At 41.7% G+C, this 24,898-nt stretch overlaps 1 protein-coding gene across 1 annotated transcript; it reads left to right on the top strand.

Moving 5' to 3' along the window:
• The first annotated feature begins 1,322 nt into the window (after positions 1-1,322).
• LOC142196902 (5-hydroxytryptamine receptor 3A-like) lies at positions 1,323-20,308 on the top strand. The gene is made up of 10 exons (XM_075266884.1): positions 1,323-1,371; positions 4,778-4,935; positions 5,148-5,192; positions 5,409-5,518; positions 5,705-5,874; positions 7,212-7,372; positions 8,936-9,146; positions 11,455-11,736; positions 13,154-13,409; positions 20,275-20,308. The coding sequence occupies exons 1-10, from the start codon at positions 1,323-1,325 to the stop codon at positions 20,306-20,308; spliced, it is 1,476 nt and encodes a 491-aa protein (XP_075122985.1).
• The last annotated feature ends 4,590 nt before the right edge of the window (positions 20,309-24,898 follow it).

The following is a 24,898-nucleotide window of genomic DNA, read 5'->3' as shown; positions in this document are numbered from 1 at the left end:
AGTTGAGGGTCGCATGGATTCCACTCAGTATCAGCAGATTCTTGAGAATAATGTTCAAGAATCAGTGACGAAGTTGAAGTTACGCCGGGGATGGATATTTCAGCAAGACAATGATCCAAAACACCGCTCCAAATCCTCAGGCATTCATGCAGAGGAACAATTACAATGTTCTGGAATGGCCATCCCAGTCCCCAGACCTGAATATCATTGAACATCTGTGGGATGATTTGAAGCGGGCTGTCCATGCTCGGCGACCATCTAACTTAACTGAACTTGAATTGTTTGTCCAAAATACCTTTATCCAGGATCCAGGAACTGATTAAAAGCTACAGGAAGCGACTAGAGGCTGTTATCTTTGCAAAAGGAGGATCTACTAAATATTAATGTCACTTTTCTGTTGAGGTGCCCATACTTTTGCACTGGTCAAATTTTGGTTTAATGCATATTGCGCATTTTCTGTTAGTACAATAAACCTCATTTCAATCCTGAAATATTACTGTGTCCATCAGTTATTAGATATATCAAACTGAAATGGCTGCTGCAAATACCAAAATATTTAGAACTAAAAATGATTAAGATTAATAGGGGTGCCCAAACTTTTTCATAGGACTGTATATGTTTCACATATCATGGCAGCACTCACTAGCAGCTAGCAATCCTCGCTCAAAGTCTGATATTGATGGAGGAAACATCAATTAGATTGGATCTGTTCCCATAGGAAAAGTTGGACCAGATGGGTTTGGCATGCAATCTGAAGCAATAGAAGAAGAAACACTTACAACATTCTGAAAATATGAAGTGTTAATTTTGTTGAGATTAAGATCGGCTTTCACACTTTCCAAATGACTGAATTTAATTGTACAGCTATAGTGACAATAGTGTGACCACTGGGAAATATACTAGGAAAATGAACACAGAATAATGTCAGCGACCTTTCTCACTTCTAATGAATCCATAGAGGAGAATGAAAAGTAACAATCATTGAAATTGGACATGTTGAACAGTGTTCTCTGGTGCTGCCCACCTACTACATATAGAAGTAGAAAGATAAGCTGATCCGAGCACCATACATAGAGTTCTCATGGAAGAGGAGAGACGTGATATTGTCAGGCAAATATATAATAATGGAGGAGTATGAATTCTGGCAATAATGTGAAGGCAATAACTGGATAAAAAACATTAGATCTGGAGATCTGTAGAGAGGAAGAGAACGTGATATGTGCGAAACAAGGTTGTAGATAAGTTGGAGACCTGCAACACTTATTTAGACAACTCATGAGGACTATAACTGGAAGAAGTGCGTCCAGATAATAACTGGAGACATGAAGACTGTTGTTCTCGGCATCATAATCTGGCAAGTTTTATCTTATGGTAAGAAATACTAAAGTTTTGCTTTGGGAAATTTGCGCAGAATAATGACCATGGCACTGAATCATTAGGCTAGGGACACAGGTCATCTTTGGACAAGATTCCTGTCCAATAAACAAACATTGCTGTGTCGCCCTGCAAATCCTTCACTCACTTAGCTAAATAGGAATAAGGGTTCAAAACACAGAACAAGTACAAATCTTTGTATTATACCTTCTGCCTGTGTAGTCTTCACTTTAGGTTTTGGCTTATAGTCTCTGATGCAACCTGCTTAATAAAATACTTAGGCGTTATGAATAAGGCTTAGAATTACACACAAAAATCAAACAATTCTGCTCAAATTTGTTTTGCAACTATAAGTCTTGGTCATAACATCCCATAGGTCGCAATGCAACTCAATTCACTTCCATTAGTGATGGTATTGCAGCCCTGTGTAGCATAAAATCCATGACACGTTATTACTGGTATTGATGGTATTACTGGTATTGATTCTATGCTAAAATACACAATCCAATAGTCAGAAATACAGATTTCAGCTGCTATTGGCTTAAATTCAAAATCCAAACCACATAAACATAAATTTGTTGAGTAAGAGAATGCACAGCTGTAATACTGTTTATTTCATGGGATAAGTGAAAATTTCTAGTTTATAGAAGCTACATCTTTTTCTCAAAACATGAAGTGGAAAACAATGTTACTGTGCCAATATACTGATATCTGTACAACCTTTTTCAGGGTAGAACTCACAGCCTTAATAATGCTATTGAATATTAGGGAGTATACAGATTATACTTGGTTTGCATGTATGTACAGCATATCATAGCATGTATGTACGACATATCACAGTTTATATGTACAGCATATCACAATATATATGTACAATTCTTTTTATCGTTATTCCTTTATTAAGTGGAGAAGAATACAGATATCCTTAAAGGGATTCAATCATTAAAATGGATTTTTTTCTCCCTAACACGTGGGAATAGCCTTAAGAAAGGCTATTCTTCTCCTACCTTTAGAAGTCTACTCCGCACCGCTGTTCTGTAGATATCCTGATTTTCTTTGGTATGCAAATGAGTTCTCTCACAGCACTGGGGGTGGTCTCCAGCGCTCAAATAGCACTGGGTATTTCCCCAGTGCTATGAGAAAACTCTCCAGCAACGGCCTCTGTCTTCTTCTAACACTCCCTCTCTGCGACGTCTTCTTTCGATGGCTTCTTCTGGCTTTAAATGGTACGCATGCGCAGTCGGCTTTGACATCGGGCAGAGCCAATTGCGAATGTCTACGGACATTTTCTTGTGGCTGCTTACACAGTACGCTCATGTAAGTGGCCACAAGAAAATGGCTGCCGGCTCATGCACTCAGCCCTGCCCGATGGCAGATTCGACTGCGCATGCGTGCCATTTTAATGGGCTCTATCATTGAGAAAAGTCATTTTTAACTAATCACATCCTTGTATAGGCTTTAGAAAGTCTATTTCACACCTACCTGTAGTATGTAAATTGCCTCAGTGGTTTCTGAATAAGTCTGTTTTATTCATATGCTAATTAGACTGGGTGCACGATGCATCGTGCACCCCCTTTGCTATTGTTTCCTATGAGTGTACACAGCACAGACTGCTACTGCTGCTACTGATAATGACTCAGCTTCCTGTTTGCACACATACATAGGAGATGATAGCAGAGACGAGTGCTGCTGGGAACTTCCTGAGCTGGCTGGAAGCTCATTAGCATATGAATAAAAAGACTTATTCAGAAACCACTGAGGCAATCTACATACTAAAGGTAGGTGTGGAATAGCTTTTCTAAAGGCTATGCAAGTATCTGATTAGTTAAAAATGACAGTTCCCATAGAAAGTTTCTGCATTAGTGGTTGTAACCATGGCAACCGATCAAGATAAAAGACTATCACCAGTAAGAAAGTTAGAGAAAATCTTTAAAACTCTGCAGAATTTTTAATTACTTATATTTGCAAAAATGTTTAACTTTTATTTATCTACAAATATAGATATGATTTTGTACATGGGAATACCCCTTTAAGGCTATTCCTACATGTCAAGGAGAATAAATTCCATTTTAATGATTGAATGCCTTTAATAAGATATTTTACAAAGTTTCTTGTATTTGTCTGTATTATTCATCTATGAAAAGTTGTTTATAACTGCAGATACGCTTTAAAGGGATTACCCATTTTCAGTCTAATTGACGTTTTCCTCTGCAGACTTCCTGCTCCCATTATACTTATAGGGAAACCACCAGCATTTCTGCAAATATAATTGACATGCTGTGATTTCCAAAACCGCAATGGTTTTAGAAATCGCAGCATGTCCAATGCGTGTATTTTTCCACAATGTTTGGATGGGATTCGCTAGAACGCTATGTGGAGCCCTGGCCAAATGTGAATTTTGTTGCTTAATTGTTGAGGATTTCACTCTATGTTTCTTAAATCTCAGCCACTTTACTGCTACTGTAAATGTTGCAATTTTTTTCTGTCTGCAAATCCATGACAGAAAATTCAGAGTATAATGCTCCATGCGGAGAAACCCTGAATCAGACCTGTGGCTAGGTCTTCTGTCACCCAAGCAGCAAGTTAATTTCACTGACTTTATGTTGTGTCTAAATCCATAAAAGTGGCTTGGCCCCCCCATCTCTGACACACAGTTGCACTGGTCCCCCCTAGTTACTCCCCTGCCCTGAAAGGGATTTTAAGATCAAGAGAATGGAGGTTCAACACTCTAAATATATATTAAGAAATTACTAAGGTATTACACTAATATTTGAGGATAGTCATTGAAAAAAAGGCAGGTAATGATTGATAATTGTCCAACTTTAATGCATGGATCTATAAATGTATTTATCCAACACTGGACAACAATGAAATTGGAGTGGTTGGTTAGAGTTTCACTTAGTGTACTAGAAGTCACATATATTTTAAAAAACATTGTGTATTTAAAATTAGTTTAATTTAATTATTATATCCACAATAAGTAACAATAAATTTGGGCCACCAATTTGCATTTTTTTTTTTTTTAAACCTCTGACTCAAATTATCCTACATTTACACCAGGAGCATGCTGATGTTTTCTCCTTTGGAAAACAACCTAGTGCAACTGCAACATGCTGCACAATTTTGTCCATTAAGATATCAGGCTTCCCAAGGGAAACATGACAGATCACATTATGGTCTCCATAGGAAATAGTTCCATTTTTTATTTTTTATTTATTTATTGTTTTTCTGCTCCTATAACACAGCAAAACTACAAAAACATTTAGCACAAAGCCTCACTTGGATCAGTCTACATAGGATTTTACCTTGTAGCTTATTTGTTCCTAATACTCCACAAATATGTATCTAAGTTATAGCGTTAAATGAAGTCAAATATTTTCTATTTTCACATATTTTTTTCTAGTTGAAGGTGCGGAGCTAGAATGTTCAGGTTCTGAAGCAGGACCATCATATGAATCCTTGCAGAGCGTGTTTGATAAGAAACCATTTCGTCCAACCCTGAATTATAGCCGCCCAACTAGTGTGAATATTTCCTTCACAATCTATGCAGTGCTTGGAGTGGTAAGAATTATTTTATATAATATTGAAGCTTTAGGTCCCAGGTTGTTAGATCTGTATAGATTTTAAATTTGAACATTTATGACTTTTTTTTTTCTGACAACGTCCAAAGAATCATGAAAAGAGATGTATTACATCTACACCAGATAATCCCACATTAGGTAACTAGGCCACTTTTTTATCACCTTTTTCAGTTTATTCTCTGTTCTCTTTAGAATGAAAAATCTCAGATCCTTACTACTTTCCTTTGGGTACGGCTGGTAAGTTATATCATTAAATTATATCTATGAAAAGTCATGAAATTCACAGAATCGCATCAAAATCCACCTGCAAAAAACTGATTATGGTTAACGGGTACACACATTCCTCAACATTCATGTTCTTCAACCATTAGAAAGGAAAACTATGTTAGTGTGTTGGGAACATATTGTAAGAGTTATGTTTTCTACTTTTAATAATTTCATCTTTTTTTCCAGTTTTGGTATCATGAGTTTTTGACCTGGACCCCTGCAAAATGTGGATCTGTGGAGAAAATTTCATTGCCAGTAGAGAGCATCTGGACACCAGACATAATTGTCTATGAGTTGTATGTTTTGTCTGTTATGTATTTACTTGTGTATGTTTGTATTGTGACTAATTCCAGTATTCCACCAAGCAGCCATAGGTGCTAAAATGACACCTATGGATGAAGTATGATTTGATGTGTTTCTTCTAAAAGTAATTTATTGCATTATGTTTATTTGAAGCAAACACTGCTATTTATTTCCTACAGCATAGATGAGGATAAATCACAGCGGACCCCCTTTGTATATGTTAACCACACTGGACGTGTGAGATATGACAAAATGCTTAGAGTAGTCAGCTCTTGCAACCTTGGCATCTTCAACTTCCCATTTGATGTTCAGAACTGCTCTTTGACCTTTGGTTCATACATGCATACAGGTATGTATTACAGGTACATATAGTCGAATAATAGTTTACTATATATAAAACACACTACTTTGGACAATATAAGTACGTTATACAAGCTTAAAATGTAACCCAAAAGTTTAAAACAAGGATTAAATTGAAGTGACAGTTAAAAGTAAAAGAAAAAAAACCCCACATGACCTTATGGGGACACAATCTGAAAATAAATAAATAAATAAAATATTACAAAAAAAGTTTAAAAAAAATTAAAATAAATTAAAATACGCTAATAAAACGCCGTTATTAAAAGTTATAGCCCCACCCCCGACAACACCATACAAAATAAAAATTACCGTAATGGAGAGGAAAAACTATTTCATAAAGTTTTTCAGTAGCACTTTGTGTTATTAAATATAAAAAAAATAAAGTGAAAACCAGACACAATTTCCCTCCTATTATGTTCATATTTTCCCGGATATAAAAAAAAAATTAAAACACATTTGAAAATAAAAACATAAAAATAAAGCCCTATGTGTCCCTGAAAAAAGACGCAAAAATAAGTTAAATGAGACATACGAGAAAAATGTTACAGCCCTCAAAACTGCACATACAAAAAAAAACGAAAATGTGTCTGGTCCTGGACCACAATTTGGCTCGGTACTGAAGTGGTTAACCAGAAACAAAGTCCTGCATGTCCGATTAAAAAAAACGGTTTTGCCGCGGACAGGCAGAAGACGCACACGGGCAGTCACTTTGCAAACCCATTCAAGTGAATGGGTTTCAAAACTGATCGCCGGGTTTTCGTCCCCTGTCCAGTTTCTGAGATGGAAAGCAGAGACCGGGCGCAGGTGTGAACCCACCCTAAGCAGAGATCTTGAAAATGAATGTGAGGAATTGACACAGAAAGTATTTTGGAAAATTGTATAACATTTCATTATACAAACAATAATCCTGGTAACTGGATGACCCCTTTAAGTCTCCAGTTTCAATTATTGCCCTTTATAAAGTCTACAAAATCTGAGAAATATCTATATTGTGCTGCTTTGCAAATGCTGCTTTATAACATGCTGCCTGCCAATTGGATGACCTTTTCATGGTGACATTTCTCCCCTATGAAGACATGATCGTTTGGTGAATCCTCCATAATGTGCTGTTTCCATCTGTGCTCTGGCCATGTTTAGTATGCAGTACTGATAAAGGAAATCCGCAAACTGTATATTAAGAGGAATGTAGACGTAGAGATTTCCTGCTTGTGTTTGAACTATTATATTGAGGCTCAGCTTATCTATTTATGAGATATATTTACAGACTAATCATCTATTCTACATGAAGCATCACCGTAATGCCACTGTTCTATGTTCCTCTTGCAGTGAGGGATGTGCGCCTAGGGTTGGCCCTTCCTGTAGAACAAATCCTTCAGAACTCTCTACAATACTTAGAGACAAGCGGAGAGTGGGAGCTCCTTAGGATTGAAGGCGGCCCTGATATTCTGAAATTCGGTATTGATGAATGGGATATAATTACATTCTGGGTGAGGATGCCTTCCCATAAATATGACTGTATAGACAGAAAGAGGAGTGCTTTGAACACAAAAATGCAGATGTTTACAAGCTTCTAAAAATGTCTGTAAGCCAAATTGATAAAGTTCACTTAATCCTCCACTGCGAATTCTTGTGGTGCAATACTATATATTTGTTTGCTTTTTTAATGTTGTTTGTCAATGAGTAAATTTGTGTTCTAAAATTATCTGCTTTCAAGTAAATATATATAGTTATTTTCTGAAAATAAAATATAACAGGGGTTGTTAGGTTAACAAAACCCATGATCAGATAACCAAAGCAGGAGAACAATATTAAAACGCTTTTTATTCATGAAATTGGAGCTGCTATGTAAAATATAAAAGGCATCCTTGGAAAGAATAGAAGCCACTCTACAAGGTACTGTTATTAGTTTGATACCTATTTTCCTGCTGGTAGAATCCCTTTAAGCAATGAAGTATAGCATACACAATGGTGCTACTTTATGAATAAGACAGTAACAGCACCTATATACCAACCACGTACATCTATCCAAGTACATTAGATCTTGGAGAAAGAGCCTGGCAACAGGGACAACAGTAATATTTGTGGCGAGTTAGTTAAGGAGCTGTTTGCATAAACCTGATAGATATATAGAATTTTCTCCCAGAAAGGCTTAATCTTGGGACAACTCCACAAGACATGTAGCATACGACTCAACTCTACTCCACATCTACAACAAAGTTCCAACATCCCTGAGTGTACATGGAACACATCCACTGGACAATAATACCACCTGGGGAGAATTTTAGAGTAGTTCATGTTCACCTGAGATGCCACAGATAACCAATGAGTCAAGATATTAATCTTCAGGACCTCCTTCTGACCAATGCAGATGCTTAATTCTCTTTCCCAATGATGGAAGAAAGAAGCTCTTCCCACATTGGAAGAGAGCAATAAGATCTTGTAGATCCTGGAAACACATCTGGGCCTTACATCTGATAGAAAAGAAAGAGTCTGTTTTATTCCCATAACTTAATGTCATAAGGGAGTAGAGTGTAATCAAGAAGTGATCATATAAATAACTGAAGCCAGGAGACAGAAGGGACCAAACTATGTTCCTTCAGGGTAAATAACAAGGGCATCTAGCCATCAATCAATATCTCCTTCAGAAAAGGAACTTGCTGACTCTCCCAGATGAAAGTTGTTCTAGCAGTTCTACCTGGAATTGAATGACTCATTAGAAGCCATGACAGTTTACTGTATATTATAAGTGATGACCATGTCAGAATATTGCAGTAGAGTCAGAATCATTGTCTATACTAATGGATGTATCAGATGTGAATCCTAATGTTTAACCCCTTAAAGTCACATAGTTATTTAATCAAGTTGTGGCATATCCGCTAGAGGAATGCACAGCAGCCTTTGATTCCAGGATGTTTTATAAAAAGGATATAAACACATGTACATAGGAAAGTAGGAAGAAAATGCACATATTGTAATTAATAGATATTGCTGTCCTGTAAGTATTGTCAAAATTGTCAAGTTCAGATTCTAATCTGTATTGCTCTATGTAGGTAGTGATCAGACGTCGTCCTGTCCTCTATGTGGTGAATCTACTTATCCCTAGTGCCTTCCTGATGCTGATTGACATACTGAGCTTCTTCCTTCCACCACACAGCACTGACCGTGCATCCTTCAAGATGACCTTGCTCTTGGGATACACTGTATTCCTGCTTATAATGAATGACTTACTACCAAGCACAGCCAATGGGACTCCTCTGATTGGTGAGTCTTGTTACTGTTTCTTACAGTCACTTACTGGAAGTGTGAAGTCGCATGCTGACATTAACTAGACTGGGGTGTGTAGTTGAAGGAATCCCCCAATTTGCTCTCTTAACCCCCAAAAGAAGGTATGGACTTTGGTAAAGAAAGATTCTCACGTCATGGCCGCCAAAATAGTCCAGATTAGTGGCAGTAGTAATTTAGTTGATGTCAGAGACAAAGCCAAGAGTACTTACTAAGCGGATGGTCAGGATGCAGATAGCAAAAGGAGAAGACAGGAGTGTAGTCAGAACTGTAGCCAAGGGTCAGAGCCAGAACAACAGGAATTAGTCAGACAATATAAATGACAAGGAAATAGTGAAGTCAGGACCAAAGCAATTGTTAGAAAGATAAACACCATAGCTAATAGCAACGTACAGGAACAAGATCCAGCAAAGGCACAAACCTCAATCACCAAGCAACGCATGACATGACAATTTCCATGTTAAATAAATTGCTAAGCCTGAAGTTATTGTCAGGTGGCAGTTTTCTTGGCATCTTGACAGCTGTGCATCCAGAGCAAGCGCATCAGTGGTAGCAGGGCTGCAGCTGAAGGTACAGGAGAAGATAGTATTTTTGTGGTGTATCAAACAGATACAGCTATTGACAGGAGTGGCAAACTGCTAAAGAGGAGCGTAACTAGAAAAGCCTGAGCCCCATAGCAAACTTTTGATTTGGACTTCTCCCACAGCATAGCGCCCCCTTTCCTGGTCTTTTTAGACCCCATAGTATAATGATTGGAGGCCTAGTGTTAGGAGTATTTAGGTTCTTTACTTTCTATTTTTCTTACCTGGGGAGTTTTTGGCTGCGCAGTGTCTGGGGTGGCATCCTGGCGCTGTGGGGTTGTCCTGTCGTGAGTATTGGTGCACACCTTCTGACTTGCACGTGCGCACTGATGGTAGGCAGCTTTATCTCCTGGTTGATTAGTCTGTCCTCCCATTTGCACCTGGGAGGAGTGGTCTCTACTCTGTATTTAAACCCATGCCTCCCATGGTTCTGTGCTGAGTGTCGCTTTTACAGAGCTAGGCCTTAGCAGGAGGAGTAGGTGGTGTTCTGGGATAGAGGAAGTTCCGTGGTTGATTTTTGGGAGGTTTGGGTGAACGAGTTGGTTTGTGTGTTTTCCCTTCTGTGTTCACCAATCCTACCTCTGTGTGTTATTGACTGTGTGAGTGAATTGCCTTATCCTTTGATTTCTACTCAGTTTCCCTGTGTTTGTTTCCTAGTGTATGGTTCCTTCCCATATTGGTTTGGGGGAATCCTTTCCCACATGTTTCCTGTGTGCTGCTTGTGTTGTTAGTCAGCGCACACCCTTGTCAGTCCCTGTCAGTAGCAGCTTCACTTGTTCGTTAGGGGTGACCCCCTTTAGTCTCCAGTCCCTAGAGGTCTTATAGGGCATTCCTTCTCCCACTTCCCTCTAGGCCTACGGAATCAGTGAGAGAGGAGCTGTCAGGGTCAGGCTTAGCCTGAGTACAGCCGACCCACACCCGTGAGGCAGGGACTGGGATAGCTAGTGGGAGTAGTGCAGGGCGAGATTCCCTACTGCTATCCCTTAGCCCCGTTGCAGCTACCTGGACTGACATAACACCTAGAGGAAGTGACAAACATAAAAACCATTGGTATTCACCTCTCCTGGGCTCCAGTGGGGCTCCCTGCTGTTTTCGGCCCTCTTCAATGACCTCATAGATGTGGGTTACACTGGCATCATTATGTGTCGTGACACTGGCCTGACCCACATGACATTTGTGACATCACTACAGAAGTCCAAAGACAGCAGGGATTCACACTGAAGACCAGGAGAGGTGAATATCACTGGTTTTTATGTTTACTCACTATCCTAGACCTCTAATCGTTATACTTTGGGATTTTTTTCAGTATATTAGCATTATTTGTTGGGGTTCGCTCAACGAATACTCTTGCCATGGGCTTGCAGCCTTACTTACTGTTCCCTGCTCCTGCACCTGCTCATGGCCACCTATGCTTTCCCTTCTTCCCTCCAGAGAATCCTAGCGATGTGCTATCAGACGCAAAGGGAACCCTGGAGGGCAGAAGGTCTACATCTCCTGCTATTCTATAATTTCTGTTTTTAATGAAGCTCACAATTTCATGTCCTTGCATATATGCACACAAAGTGCAGTCAATTTTTGAGTTATCTTATTTACCTAAACAAATATATATCTGTGCTACAAGTTCCTATGTTTATTCTATCTAGTTAACTAAGATTTCTATGCATATTATACTTGACGGCTTATTCTTGCCTGATATTATTCTACAGGTATTTACTTCTCCGTTTGTCTTGCACTACTTGTACTCAGTCTATTGGAGACAGTAATAATCACCCATGTGCTGCATCGAGGGACTCTACAGAGCGGCTTCATGCCTTACTGGGTCAGAAGATTTGTTCTGGGTTTTCTGGCTCACTTGATATGTTACAGTGATCCAGATGCCAATAATGATAATAACACATCATTCAATAACCATGTTTTGCCTCCAAATAATGAAAACGCATCAACCCAGTCACCCCCAAGCCCCTGCCATGACAAAAAAGGCAACACAGGTAAGAAAACTCCAGAAAGATAATTATTGCTTATATCTACTTTACATATGCTAGTAATAATAAAACTTTAACTCATTACAAGGTAAATACATTGCACTGAGCCAATCCTCTGTGTAAGTATCATAAATGACCAGAACAGGTTGTCATATTATGAAAGTAAGTTCCAATATAACAGCAAGCACAGATATTGAAATCTATGATAAATTGATACACATCATTGATTTATTGTATCAATTTACAGAGATATGAAACAATGAATATTTTGCAATTAATAACAAGTCACAGTTTTGTCATCATTTGCAAAGAGCGAGATCAAACATGATAAACAATATGGTTATACTTAATGTGGTCAATTTTGCATACATGTCTGCAGTGGCGTAACTAGGAATGTCGGAGCCCCGTGGCGAACTTTTGACATGGGCCCCCCCCCCTCGACCGACCCCTCCTACACATTCCTGCGCGCTCTATTATGCCCCATAGTGGCCCCTGCACATAGTATTATATCCTTTAGTGGCCCCTGCACACAGTATTATACCCCATAGTGGCCCCAGTACACAGCATTATGTCCCATAGTGGCCCCTGCACACAGTATTATGTCCCTTAGTGGCCCCTGCACACAGTATTATGTCCCTTAGTGGCTCCTGAACACAGTATTATGCCCCACTGTACACAGCCATAAACAATTATTATACTCTGGGGTCTTTTCAGACCCCAGAGTATAATAACCGGAGACCCAGGTGGAGAAAAACATAAAAAACCACTGTTATTCACCTATCTCCCGGCTCTACTGCAGTCCTCCGCTGTAGTCCATCTTCAATTACGTCAGACGTCACATGATCCGGGACTAGGCCTGAAGCCTGCCCGGATCATGGAGAGGTAAGTAACAGTGTTTTTTTATGTTTCTTACCTCTCCCGGGCCTCCGATCATTATACTCAGGGGTCTGAAAAGACCCTCGAGTATAATGATAGTGTTTGTGGGGCCCGTGGTGTCACTTACCGATCCCGGCCCTGCCAGGATCGGTAAGTAAATAGGGCCCGTTACCAGCTATTGTTTGTCTACCCCCCCCTTTCTGTCTGAACAGAACACTTATGCAGATCAGATAATAAGAATCAGAGCAGCTTTATCAGCAAGCTCCAATTAGCTGATTTTCCTGCTGCCAAGAGCAGTTTAATATAGTATATGAACATAAATTCATAACAGTCGTGAAGCCATGTCATTTACTGGGATAAAAAGTAGCCTATGTGTTAATCCAGGTTACAAACTATCTGTTCCGAATTTCATCCAAATCCGTCCAGCTGTTTTTGTGTGATTGAGTAACAGACACATAAACATCCGAACACACAAACATCCAAACTTTCTCATTTATAATATTAGTAGGATATATATAATTTTTTTCTTTTTAATTTATTTTCTTAGAGCAAAAGGAGTTTGCACCACCTATCCTGGAGCTGCTTCCTCCAGAGGCCTTGTGTCCAGGCACAGAAAGGCAACTTGCTCTTATAAGTCAAAACCTGCGTATGGTGAGAGAAATGTTGGAAAGCAGAAACCAGTTGCGGGCACAGGAAGAAGAGTGGATTCAAGTTGGCTATGTCCTTGACTCATTATTGTATCGTCTATACCTGATCTTTATTGGATCATATGCTGTTATAATCATTAGTGTGTGGTGTGTTTGGTATAACAAATAGATATACTGTGTAATGGGAGTGCTGGATTGCAGATCCCTGAACCCACCAGAGGAATTAATTCGAAGGGGTGTCTTATGCTGAATTTTTGGAGCCCTGTTTTATTAGGAGCCAATTATTGGGTCAGAGCTTGGGTCCTGTGTAATGAACCAAGAGAAATCTGAATTAATGATCTAGAGAATACCTGTCGCTTCTCAGTTCTGACACTTCCACACAGGCTTAGGACCCTCTCTTAGTGACCTTTGCTTGCTACTGTTAGATACCCTGTATCCTCCTGGCAGCACCTGGGGTTGTGACTAGAGATGAGCGAACAGTGTTCTATCGAACTCATGTTCAATCGGATATTAGGCTGTTCGGCATGTTCGAATCGAATCGAACACCGCGTGGTAAAGTGCGCCATTACTCGATTCCCCTCCCACCTTCCCTGGCGCCTTTTTTGCTCCAATAACAGCGCAGGGTAGGTGGGACAGGAACTACGACACCGGTGACGTTGAAAAAAGTAGGCAAAACCCATTGGCTGCCGAAAACATGTGACCTCTAATTTAAAAGAACAGCGACGCCCAGTTTCGCGTCATTCTGAGCTTGCAATTCACCGGGGACGGAGGTTTCCGTCCATTTAGCTAGGGCTTAGATTCTGGGTAGGCAGGGACAGGCTAGGATAGGAAGGAGAAGACAACCAACAGCTCTTGTAAGAGCTAAATTCCAGGGAGAAGCTTGTCAGTGTAAGGGTGCATGCACACTACGTAACGCCGGGCGTGTATGAGAGCCGTACACGCCGGCATTACAGCAGACTGCCGAACACTTCCCATTCACTTCAATGGGAGCGCTCGTAACAGCGGCGTTTACGAGCGCTCCCATTGAAGTGAATGGGAAGTGTTCGGCAGCCCTGCTGTAACGCCGGCGTGTACGGCTCTCATACACGCCCGGCGTTACGTAGTGTGCATGCACCCTAACGTGGCACTGACGGGCTCAATCGCCGCAACCCAGCTTTCCCAGGATCCTGAATGGAATACACTGACAGTGTATTCCCGTATACCCTATATATACACCCCCGATCCCCGTTCCAACGGTGTGCCCCCCCCACCTTCACCCCAGAAATACCCTGCAAGTCCCCTAGCAATAGAATTGGGGCTATATACACCCACTATTTTTGCTACTGCCATATAGTGCCATTGTCTGACTGGGAATTCAAAGAATATATTGGGGTTACATATAACTTCAATTCCAGGGAGAAGCTTGTCAGTGTAACGTGGCACTGACGGGCTCAATCGCCGCAACCCAGCTTTCCCAGGATCCTGAATGGAATACACTGACAGTGTATTCCCGTATACCCTATATATACCCCCGTTCCAACGGTGTGCCCCCCCCACTTCACCCCAGAAATACCCTGCAAGTCCCCTAGCAATAGAATTGGGGCTATATACACCCACTATGTTTGCTACTGCCATATAGTGCCATTGTCTGACTGGGAATTCAAAGAATATATTGGGGTTACAAATACCTTCAAGTCCTGCCACTGACATATAGTGCCAGTTTCTGACTGGGAATTCAAAGAATATATTGGGGTTACAAATACCCTCATTTCTTGCTACTGCCATATAGTGCCAGTTTCTGACTGGGAATGCAAAGAATATATTGGGGTTACAAATACCTTCAAGTCCTGCCACTGCCATATAGTGCCAGTTTCTGACTGGGAATGCAAAGAATATATTGGGGTTACAAATACCCTCATTTCTTGCTACTGCTATATAGTGCCATTGTCTGACTGGGAATTCAAAGAATATATTGGGGTTACAAATACCCTCATTTCTTGCTACTGCCATATAGTGCCATTGTCTGACTGGGAATTCCAGGAATATATTGGGTTTACAAATACCCTCATTTCTTGCTACTGCCATATAGTGCCAGTTTCTGACTGGGAATGCAAAGAATATATTGGGGTTACAAATACCTTCAAGTCCTGCCACTGCCATATAGTGCCATTGTCTGACTGAGAATGCAAAGAATATATTGGGGTTACAAATACCTTCAAGTCCTGCCACTGCCATATAGTGCCATTGTCTGACTGGGAATGCAAAGAATATATTGGGGTTACAAATACCCTCATTTCTTGCTACTGCCATATAGTGCCAGTTTCTGACTGGGAATTCAAAGAATATATTGGGGTTACAAATACACTCAAGTCCTGCCACTGACATATAGTACCAGTTTCTGACTGGGAATACCTGGCCGACACCAGCTCTGCCCTCTCCGATCCCTCTGTGCTCTACAGCCTACACTTATTTTCTCATCTTTTTTTTCTGCACTGCACATCTCTTGCCTACTTCCTTTGGGATCTCAGAAGTGGTGGTCTCAGTGCTGAGAAACACATCTGAGTCCCCCATGCAATATGCATTAAGAGAACCCTGGAGCCTACCATAGCATCAAACCTGGCTAAATGCAGAGAAAGATTTTGGACCACTTCCAGAGATGGTAATTTCAGTGCTGCAGTTGGCAACGGATGGTGTAATGGGATTAGCTGAGGGATCGCTGTCTTGACCACTTTTTGGCACAAAATGAAAGTCCAATCCAGCCAAGTATGGTGCAAGGATATGATGCAAGGACACCTACATATCCGTCTGTGACACATTGGGGAGTTCACCCTCATCCGCCCTTTTGGCCTGCACCATAATGCGCCTCTTCCCAGCTAAGCGCTGAATTTAGGGACCGCCTCATGTTTGGGGGAAAGTGCTGGTGTGGACGGCACAGTGAGGTGGCGCAGTAGACACTCTGCCCAAAAAGGGCAGAGTGTCCCCCAGCCGGGACTCCAACATCTCCTGGGCCAGATTTTTGGAGATGAGACCGTTGAAGCCTTGGGCATGTGGGTGGGTTGCGCTGTACTTTAGCATGAAATGAAAGGCCTGGGAGATGGGGAGTTGCTGGGAAGAGGCGCATGATGGCGCGGGCAAAAGGAGAAGTGGCAGGAAAAGGGGAGGATGAGGGAGAAGTCAACAAAGTGGCGGAGGCAGATGAAGTGATGTCCTGACTCGTCCTCTGGAGTGCATCGCCAGCACTGTGAGCAGAGGCAGTGGCATGAACGGCGGGCGATGTTTGTCCTGCCACTGATTCCAGTGCTTGGATTCCAAATGACGGTGCATTGAAGTGGTGGACAGGTTGCTCTTCTCAGGGCCCCTACTCGATTTCGAGAGGCAAATTGTGTAGACGACACTATATCTGTCCTTGGCGCATTCCTTGAAAAAAACTCTACACCTTCGAGAAACGTGCCCTCGATGGGGGAGTTTTTCTGGGCTGGGTACAAAAGGGAACCTCTTCGGACATTCCGGGTCTGGCCTGGCTTCGGCGAAGCTGCTGACCTCTGCCTCTAGCTACCCTTTTTGGTGCTGCACCTGCCTCAACATCCACACTACTTTCCCAGCTTGACATCCGCCTTGTCCAGGTGGAGTCGGTGTCCTCGTCGTCCACCACCTCCTCTTCCAACTCCTGTCTCGCCTCCTCCTCCTGCATAATGCACATGTCAACTGGCTGCCCTGACAGCAACTGCGTCTCATCGTTGTCGATGAGGGTGGGTTGCTGGTCATCCGCCACCAAATCGACCGGAGATGGAGGAGACTCTAGTGTTTGAGCATCTGGACACAGATACTCGTCTGTTAGGTCCGTGGAATCGCGAAATGGAGGGGCAGGTTGCGGTACAGTCAAAGGAAGGGAGAACAGCTCTGGGGAGCAGGGACAGTTGGGGTTATTGTTCTGGGAAGATTGAGAATTTTGGGTGGAAGGAGGACAAGACTGTTGGGTAAGAGGAGGAGAGGAGGTAGAGGCTGACTGGCTGGTGGACAATGTGCTTTAAGCGTTATCCGACAGCCATTGCAAGACCTGTTCCTGGTTCTCGGGCCTACTAAGGTTTGTACCATTCAGCCTAGTTAATGTGGAACTTTTGTGCAAAGCGCAGAACTTAGCGCCCGCCTGATGTTAAGGGACACACGCTGGTACAAGGCTCAACTCACCCTAAGGGCCAAAAACACTGCTGGTGCAATGCTCTACTCATGCCAAGGGCCTCAATCTCTACTGGTAGCTCAGCTTAAGGTCCTGTAACTTTGTTTGGAAGGGCTCATGTTAAGGGCTAGAAAAGTCAATTTTGGAAGGTCTTACCACATCACACACACACACTATGACAGTTGTGGGTGAGGACTAAAGGATTTCCCATTGCCTATTCCATCTGTGGTTGTCATGGTTTAAAGGGGTAGTTGTTACTGTTTGTTGAGCTTAAATTGGGGTTTGTGTCCATCCATTTGGGGAGTAAAGAAGGTTTCCAGGTATTTTCCCACTTTGATAGAGGTTTTTTTGAATGTGGAAAGTGTGTAGTTGTTAGGCTATGATGTTGGGGTAATAGAGGGTCTTTGGTGTGTTAGATGCCCCCAGACATGCTTCCCCTGCTGTCCCAGTGTCATTCCAGAGGTGTTGGCATCATTTCCTGGGGTGTCATAGTGGACTTGGTGACCCTCCAGACACGGATTTGGGTTTCCCCCTTAACGAGTATATGTTCCCCATAGACTATAATGGGGTTCGAAACCCGTTCGAACACGCGAACAGTGAGCGGCTGTTCGAATCGAATTTCGAACCTCGAACATTTTAGTGTTCGCTCATCTCTAATTGTGACATCCTTGTTGTTGAGGATCTGGCTCGTGAGTGCCCTTGGATCCATTACCAATTCTCCCACTGGAATTACTCCGATCCTGACTCCTCCCCTCCCAACCAGAACCTACTGCTTATTTATAAAAAAAAAAAAATTTCTCCCCTTCTCTCTCAATCTCTCTTCCCTCTTTCTTCCCTGCTTGTCCTCTCCTCTTCTGATCCCCTTCTGTTCATCTTGCTCTTAAAAGGGGCTCTATCACCTAATTTCAGCAATATGAGATAGACATATTGCTGAATAGCCTTTAAATAGGCTATTCTGGCCCCGCTAATCATTTTATAAAAGAGCAGCCCGTTGTTAAGTTTAACCTAAAAAAAATGTATATGTAAATCATACTTACCAAGCATGGTGGGCATTTCGTGCACCCCTCCACGCCATCCTTCGTTGACGCCCTCCTCTGGTTTCTTCTCGGTGAGATGTCCTTCTTTTGCGATCTTCCGCCTCCATCTTCCTTTCTTCCAGCAGTTTTCAGCTAAATCCCCTGAGAACTACACAAAAATGGCGCCAGAGCGTGCGCAGCAGCGAGCAGGGCCCTCACTCCTATGTTCATTTCTTTGTCATATTGTAATGTCTCAGAATGTCTGTTTATGTGCCCTGTGTTTTGTAAAGCGATGCAGAATATGTTGGCGCAATAGAAATAAAGTTATTATTTTCCCCTTAATTTGCAATGAACAATGATTTAATATATCACGTGACCAAAGTTAGAGAATAGGCGGTAAAACAACTACTGGTCACCTGGAGGCATGCAAAACTCAGGAACATGCCCGGAGGAGGTTTTATTGGCCAGGGTGTTATAGAGAAATACTGAACTTCTGTTAGTTTTGACCATCTTGCCAGTTCTACTTCCCTGTAACTCCTTTCAGAAGTCCCTTTACCAATTATCGAAATACGTACGAACATGGATCTGGTTTGTTCCCTAGGGGGTCATCAATGTGTTAGTGTTAGACTATGCTACTCGGTACACTGAGGCTGTACCTTTAAGAAACTTCTCCTCAAAATGTATCCTATGAGAGTTACGCTAGGTTCACACCTGTGTTCAGCACTCCGTTCTGTGCTTTCCGTCTTCTACATGCAAGAAGATGGAAAGCACAGACCGGGTCCGGCCGTGAGTGTTTTATGCTCTCCGCCGCGAAACCGTTTTTTTTTAAATCCGGACACAGAGTAGTGCATGTCCGACTCTGTGTCCGGATTTAAAAAAAACGGTTTCGCGGCGGAGAGCGTAAAACACTCACGGCCGCACATCTTTCTCAACCATTCAAATGAATGGGTGAGAAAGACTCCTGCAGGTTTCCGTCTCCTGCTCTGTTTTATGCAGGAAACGGAAACCTGCATAACGGAGTGCCGGGCGCAGATGTGAACGAGCCCTTATTTCATACATTCGCCAGAACATGTTTACCAAAGGAAATCCTAACAAATCAAGGGACACTATTTATACCAAATATTATAAAAGAACTATGTAAAATTCTGAAAATTATGGTCTGGTAGAAAGGTCCAATAAAACACTTAAAAGTATATTGAAAAAAAGTAGTGAAGAAAGATGGTTGTGATTGGGACTGTCTGATCCACTACCTATTCTTGTATTGTTGTTTTTGTAACGATTACACCATGTAACAATTTTCAAAAACATTTTTTTGTTCCCAGTTAAGTGTGTTTTCCTGATTATTTGTACCTTAAATGAATAGAAAAAAGTTATTATTCCCTGTAAACTTTGCTTTTGTATTCAGCACAATGATATTTTGAAATTGACTTATACCCCCTGTGAAGTACATAGTACCTGTATCATCTTGGGATTACTCCTGCCGGCATTCGATACAGGCTCCGACTCTGAGCTTTATCCCTCAAATCTACTTCCTTCTTCAGACCAGTTTGCACATTGTGCGTAGGTGGATGAAATTTCAGAAGACTATGGGCAACTGGAAGCAGCATGCAGCAGCTATAGGCGCTTTCACTAACTAATTCTCCGAGCTGGAATCCCAGTAAGTTCACTCCTAAACAGAAGTCTCTTATCTGTTTCAGTGCCCGTCAGACCTAAGAAGTATGAAAATAAACCCCAAGTGGGGCTAAGATGGAAAAAAACAAAGTGCAAGTAAAGACACAAAGGGATAGAGGGGGGAAGGGGGGTGGTTCTTAGACTAATTATTCTAATTAACTGTTTGATTTCTATGTAGGTGGGCCGCTCCTGAGAGTCAAAGGCAGGGATGAAGAACCTTCTGTGCTGCTGCAAGATAAATAGGAATTTTCTTTTCAAGAATGGAATCTTGATCTTCCGAAAAATATGAATTTTATTCCCATGCAAATGAGCTAGAGAGTGCTTTGGTGGTCTGTTATAGCCAACTGAGCATCATGGCAAGACCTTCCTTCTCTTCAGGACGAGGTATGGGAAAAGTTCTGAAAGGGGTGATGAGCGGGGAAGATTTTACTGCTATGCTCAGCTGCACCAGAACAAGCCCCCAGTGCACTCTTAGCTCATTTGCGTAGGAATAAAAAGCAGCGTTTCCAGAAAATTAAGAGGCCACTGCACCAATAACTTTTATAGGACTGTGTTCAACTATTAACATAAAATATAAATAAATAATCGTTAGAAAAATGGAAATTCCATTTATTTTAAAATACCGCCCAAGATATATTATTAATAATATAGTACAAATAGTCTTATAATATATAGTGGATATTTTTTTTTTATTCTTCTGTATTAGCATATTTGATACAAGTAATCACTGTTTTTCTTTTTATCATATAGAAATGGGCACATGTTTACCGACATGGACTTTTATAAGTTGGTATTCACACAAATAATGGACGAGCGACAGCATGAAATACTAAAATATAATCACCTAGATGGATATAAAAGCTGTTCACTTAGTGAAATAATTACAGAGCTTCATTCAAGTTTCTTACCAAACAGCTACATAATGTAAGATTTTAGACATTTTAGACACTAGTTTTCTATACATCTTATTAAGATTTATAAAGTTCTAAAATTGAACCTTTGGTCCACTGACACTGTTCTGGGCAGGTTTTGGGTGACATCAGACTGCAGTAAAAACCTACCTCACAAAGGGTTTGTGACTGTGGAAAGTGGTTTGGAATCTACAGTATGGGAATTATTTTTGTTGATTCACCTGCAATTTTTATCTTTTCTAAAGTGAAACTTTAAACCTGGCCTAGCCCCCCCAGGAGTGACGGCTAAGTGCCTCTTCCAAAACAATAGTAGCATATTATACAGAGAGAAAATGAGAATTGCAATTTATAGGGTTACATTGTTTGTAGTGAGAAGCCAAGTAAATCATAACAGGCTTCCTAGCAATGACATTGACAGCGCTGATATGCACACAGTTACATTGAAATTTGTCAATCATCGTGTGTGGGTGTAGTAATCCCCGCTCTTATCTCTCTCTTACAAAGCATGTAAATGTTTACTACTGTTCAGGCTGGGTTCACATCTGCTGACTGTGTTGGAGACTCCAGCACAGAAAAGCAAAAAAGATCCTGCATTTAGGACGTTTCTCTCTCCTACCCCACTACACACACACACACTTTGAGTATGAAAAAGGAACACACCCGGTGGACTCCATTATAGTTAATGGGGTCTGTGTGTGACTGCTGATTTTGTGCAATAGAAAAATTTGAGCCGCTTCCAAAAAGAGCCTATGGGAGTCCAAAGCATCCAGCTTCACAAAGAATCGGGGTGAAAGCAGACCTTAGGGAAGATATATGGATTATTGATGAAAAGGAGGACTCTTCTGAAAGCAGTACAAGCTCACTGGATATTGTCCTGATAAAGGAGCCTGACACTTGGGTGACTATAAACAAAATAAGGGTCCGTTCCCACGATATAACGCAGCGCTGATTGACACAAAAACTCGTGTCAGAATCAGCGCTGCAAAACAGAATCCCATTGACTTCAATGGGTACCGTTTAGCGCGCATAATACATTGAAATCAATGGGTTAAAAAGCCTCCCATTGATTTCAATGAGTTACGTGTGCTAAACGGAACCCATTGAATTCAATGGAATTCTGGTTGGCAGCGCTGACTGACACGAGTTTATGTCATCGTTACATCGTGGGAATGGACCCTAAGGCTCACTAAGGGCGGGTTCACACCTGCGCCCAAACTCCGTTATGCAGGTTTCCGTTTCCTGCCCATGAAACTGGCACTTTTCAAACCCATTGATTTGAGGTTTTTTTTTTTTAAACGGACACAAAGTCGGACATGCAGGACTTTGTGTCAAATTTAAAAAAAAAAACGGTGTCTCCGCGGAGAGCACAAAACGCTCAAAGGCGCTCACCGGCAGGCAGTGAATGCAGGTTTCCGTCTTCTGTCAGCAAAAAACGGAAACCTGCATAACAGAGTTCGGGCGCAGGTGTTAACTCGCCCTAATACAGATCAGACAGTTTTAGAAAATAACAAATGGCTTGATGACAAAATAATGTCTGTCAGTACCTCATTTCAATTGCCTTTCCTCATGTGGCTAGTCTTTATGATACTTTGTTAGCTTATGAAAAAGTATCCAAAGCCAGTGTGACCGAATGTATTTTACAAATTCACCATACTGATCTGTACTGGCTTTTGTCACATGGGTCTAAGAGGTATCATCATTTGACTCCCTTAAAGAGGACCTTTCACCACTTTTGGGCACATGCAGTGTTATATACTGCTGGAAAGCTGACAGTGCGCTGAATTCAGCGCACTGTCGGCTTTCCCGATCTGTGCCCGCTGTAAAGAGCTTACGGTGCCGGTACCGTAGTGCTCTATGGTCAGAAGGGCGTTTCTGACCATTAGCCAGAGACGTCCTTCTGCCTCGCGGCGCCTATCGCGCTGTGCTGTGGAGCGGGGAGGAACGCCCCCTCCCTCTGCTCACACAGCTCGTCCATTGACCAGCATTATCAGGAGCGGGAGGGGGGAGTTCCTCCCTGCTCCACAGCACAGCGCGATTGGCGCTGCGAGGCAGAAGGACGTCTCTGGCTAATGGTCAGAAACGCCCTTCTGACCATAGAGCACTACGGTACCGGCACCGTAAGCTCTTTACACCGGGCACAGATCGGGAAAGCCGACAGTGCGCTGAATTCAGCGCACTGTCAGCTTTCCAGCAGTATATAACACTGCATGTGCCCAAAAGTGGTGAAAGGTCCTCTTTAAAGCAATACCCTTATAAAAAAAATAAAAAAGTGACATCTGTATAGTGATTTTTTTTTATAGGTAAATATTGATTTCTGGACATAGAACGCCTGTGTTTTTTAAACCAATCTGGGGAAAATCACTGTAGCATTTGCTATTGCAGTTTAAACTGATTCTCAGTGGTGTATTGCCAGCTAACTCAAGTTATGACTAATAACTACATGTCCATGACAGTCTGGCATAGATTAAAGGGCGTTCACACTTCTGCCCCTGTGTCATTCCACCGGGTTTCCGTCCTAAGCCCCAGAGAAACTGGATAGGGTACGTCTTCCCAGCGGTCAGTTTTAAAACCCATTCTTTTCAATGGGTTTTAAAAGCAAACCACTGGTGTCCACATGCAGCCTCTTTGTGGGGAAACCAGTTTTTTTTGGCTGGACAAAGTCGGACATGTAGGACTTTGTTCAGCCAAAAAAAAAAAAAGTTTCCCCTCGGAAAGGCTGCATACGGACATTGGCAGCTTGCTTTTAGAACCCATTTGAATGAATGGGTTTTTAAAACTGACCACTAGGAAGCCATCCCCATCTAGTTTCTCTGGGGCTTAGGATGGAAACCCACCAGAATGACACAGGGCTCAAGTATGGACACCCCTTTCATTTAGCTTTGCATTGAAATGTCCATAATATTTATTAAGTGCAACGATATATACTGCAGAATAGTTTGGTTTAAAACAGTAAAAACAACTTTTTTTCATGAAATTTTAGTTTTTTGCAGTGAAAGGCAGCACAGATTGGTCTGTATCATCCCCTTTAATTTGTCCTATGACTGCCCCGCCTATATAGCAATGAAAGTTAATTAGCCTAATTGATGGTATAAGAACCCCCGTTTTCAACCATTTTATTATGTTTTAATGGACAACTTTTTTTTACTTCATAATAAGTTGGGAGGGGAGGCAGCAAGGCCTTGAACACAAAAAAGAAAGTAAAATTACAGGTGAGACCAAATTGTTTTATTTCATCTTCATTGCAGCACGGATGGGACTTAGCTACCTAAGTGGGGGAAGAAACAGTATTAAGTACTGCTATGCCAAAGGCTGGACCGTCACAGTGGATGTCCAAATGCTTGATGGAAATAAATTTGTTATGCCTAGGCATGTTCCCAGAAAAGTTCTATAAAAAGTGAAGACTTTGCACAATAAAATTATAATTAATTTGATACATGAGCAAGCTGTGTGTGAAGTGTATTCTCCAGGCCTGTATATTATCATTAATTTGGAACCACACAACATACTCCGGAGGGACCACTTTGTTGTCCCTAACACTAATCTAGAGACCTCCAGAATAGTAGATTTGATCCATCTTGCCAATGTGATTTCTTCCCCTTGCTAGAGCCTGAAACAAGTACAAATAGAATTTCAGAAATCAGGAAAATGTATCACAGTTGTGTCAATGTCCAAAAACCGTGGTACTGAAAGGTGCTAGCACTACTAGGGAAACAGGGTAGGTGAGCTGTCCCTAATGCCACGACGGCTGACTAGGCCCTGCCTCAGGGTGTTGGTCAGCTGTACCCGAGCTAAGCCCGGCCCCGACAACTACTGGCTCTCTAAAAACATGAAGACCTAACAGACAGTTAGGATGAGAGCTTTAAGAGGCTAGGGATTGGGAAACTAGAGACT

Source organism: Leptodactylus fuscus, chromosome 3, assembly GCF_031893055.1.
Source record: "Leptodactylus fuscus isolate aLepFus1 chromosome 3, aLepFus1.hap2, whole genome shotgun sequence".
Lineage (NCBI taxonomy): Eukaryota > Metazoa > Chordata > Amphibia > Anura > Leptodactylidae > Leptodactylus > Leptodactylus fuscus.
This window is presented reverse-complemented; position numbering and strand designations above follow the sequence as displayed.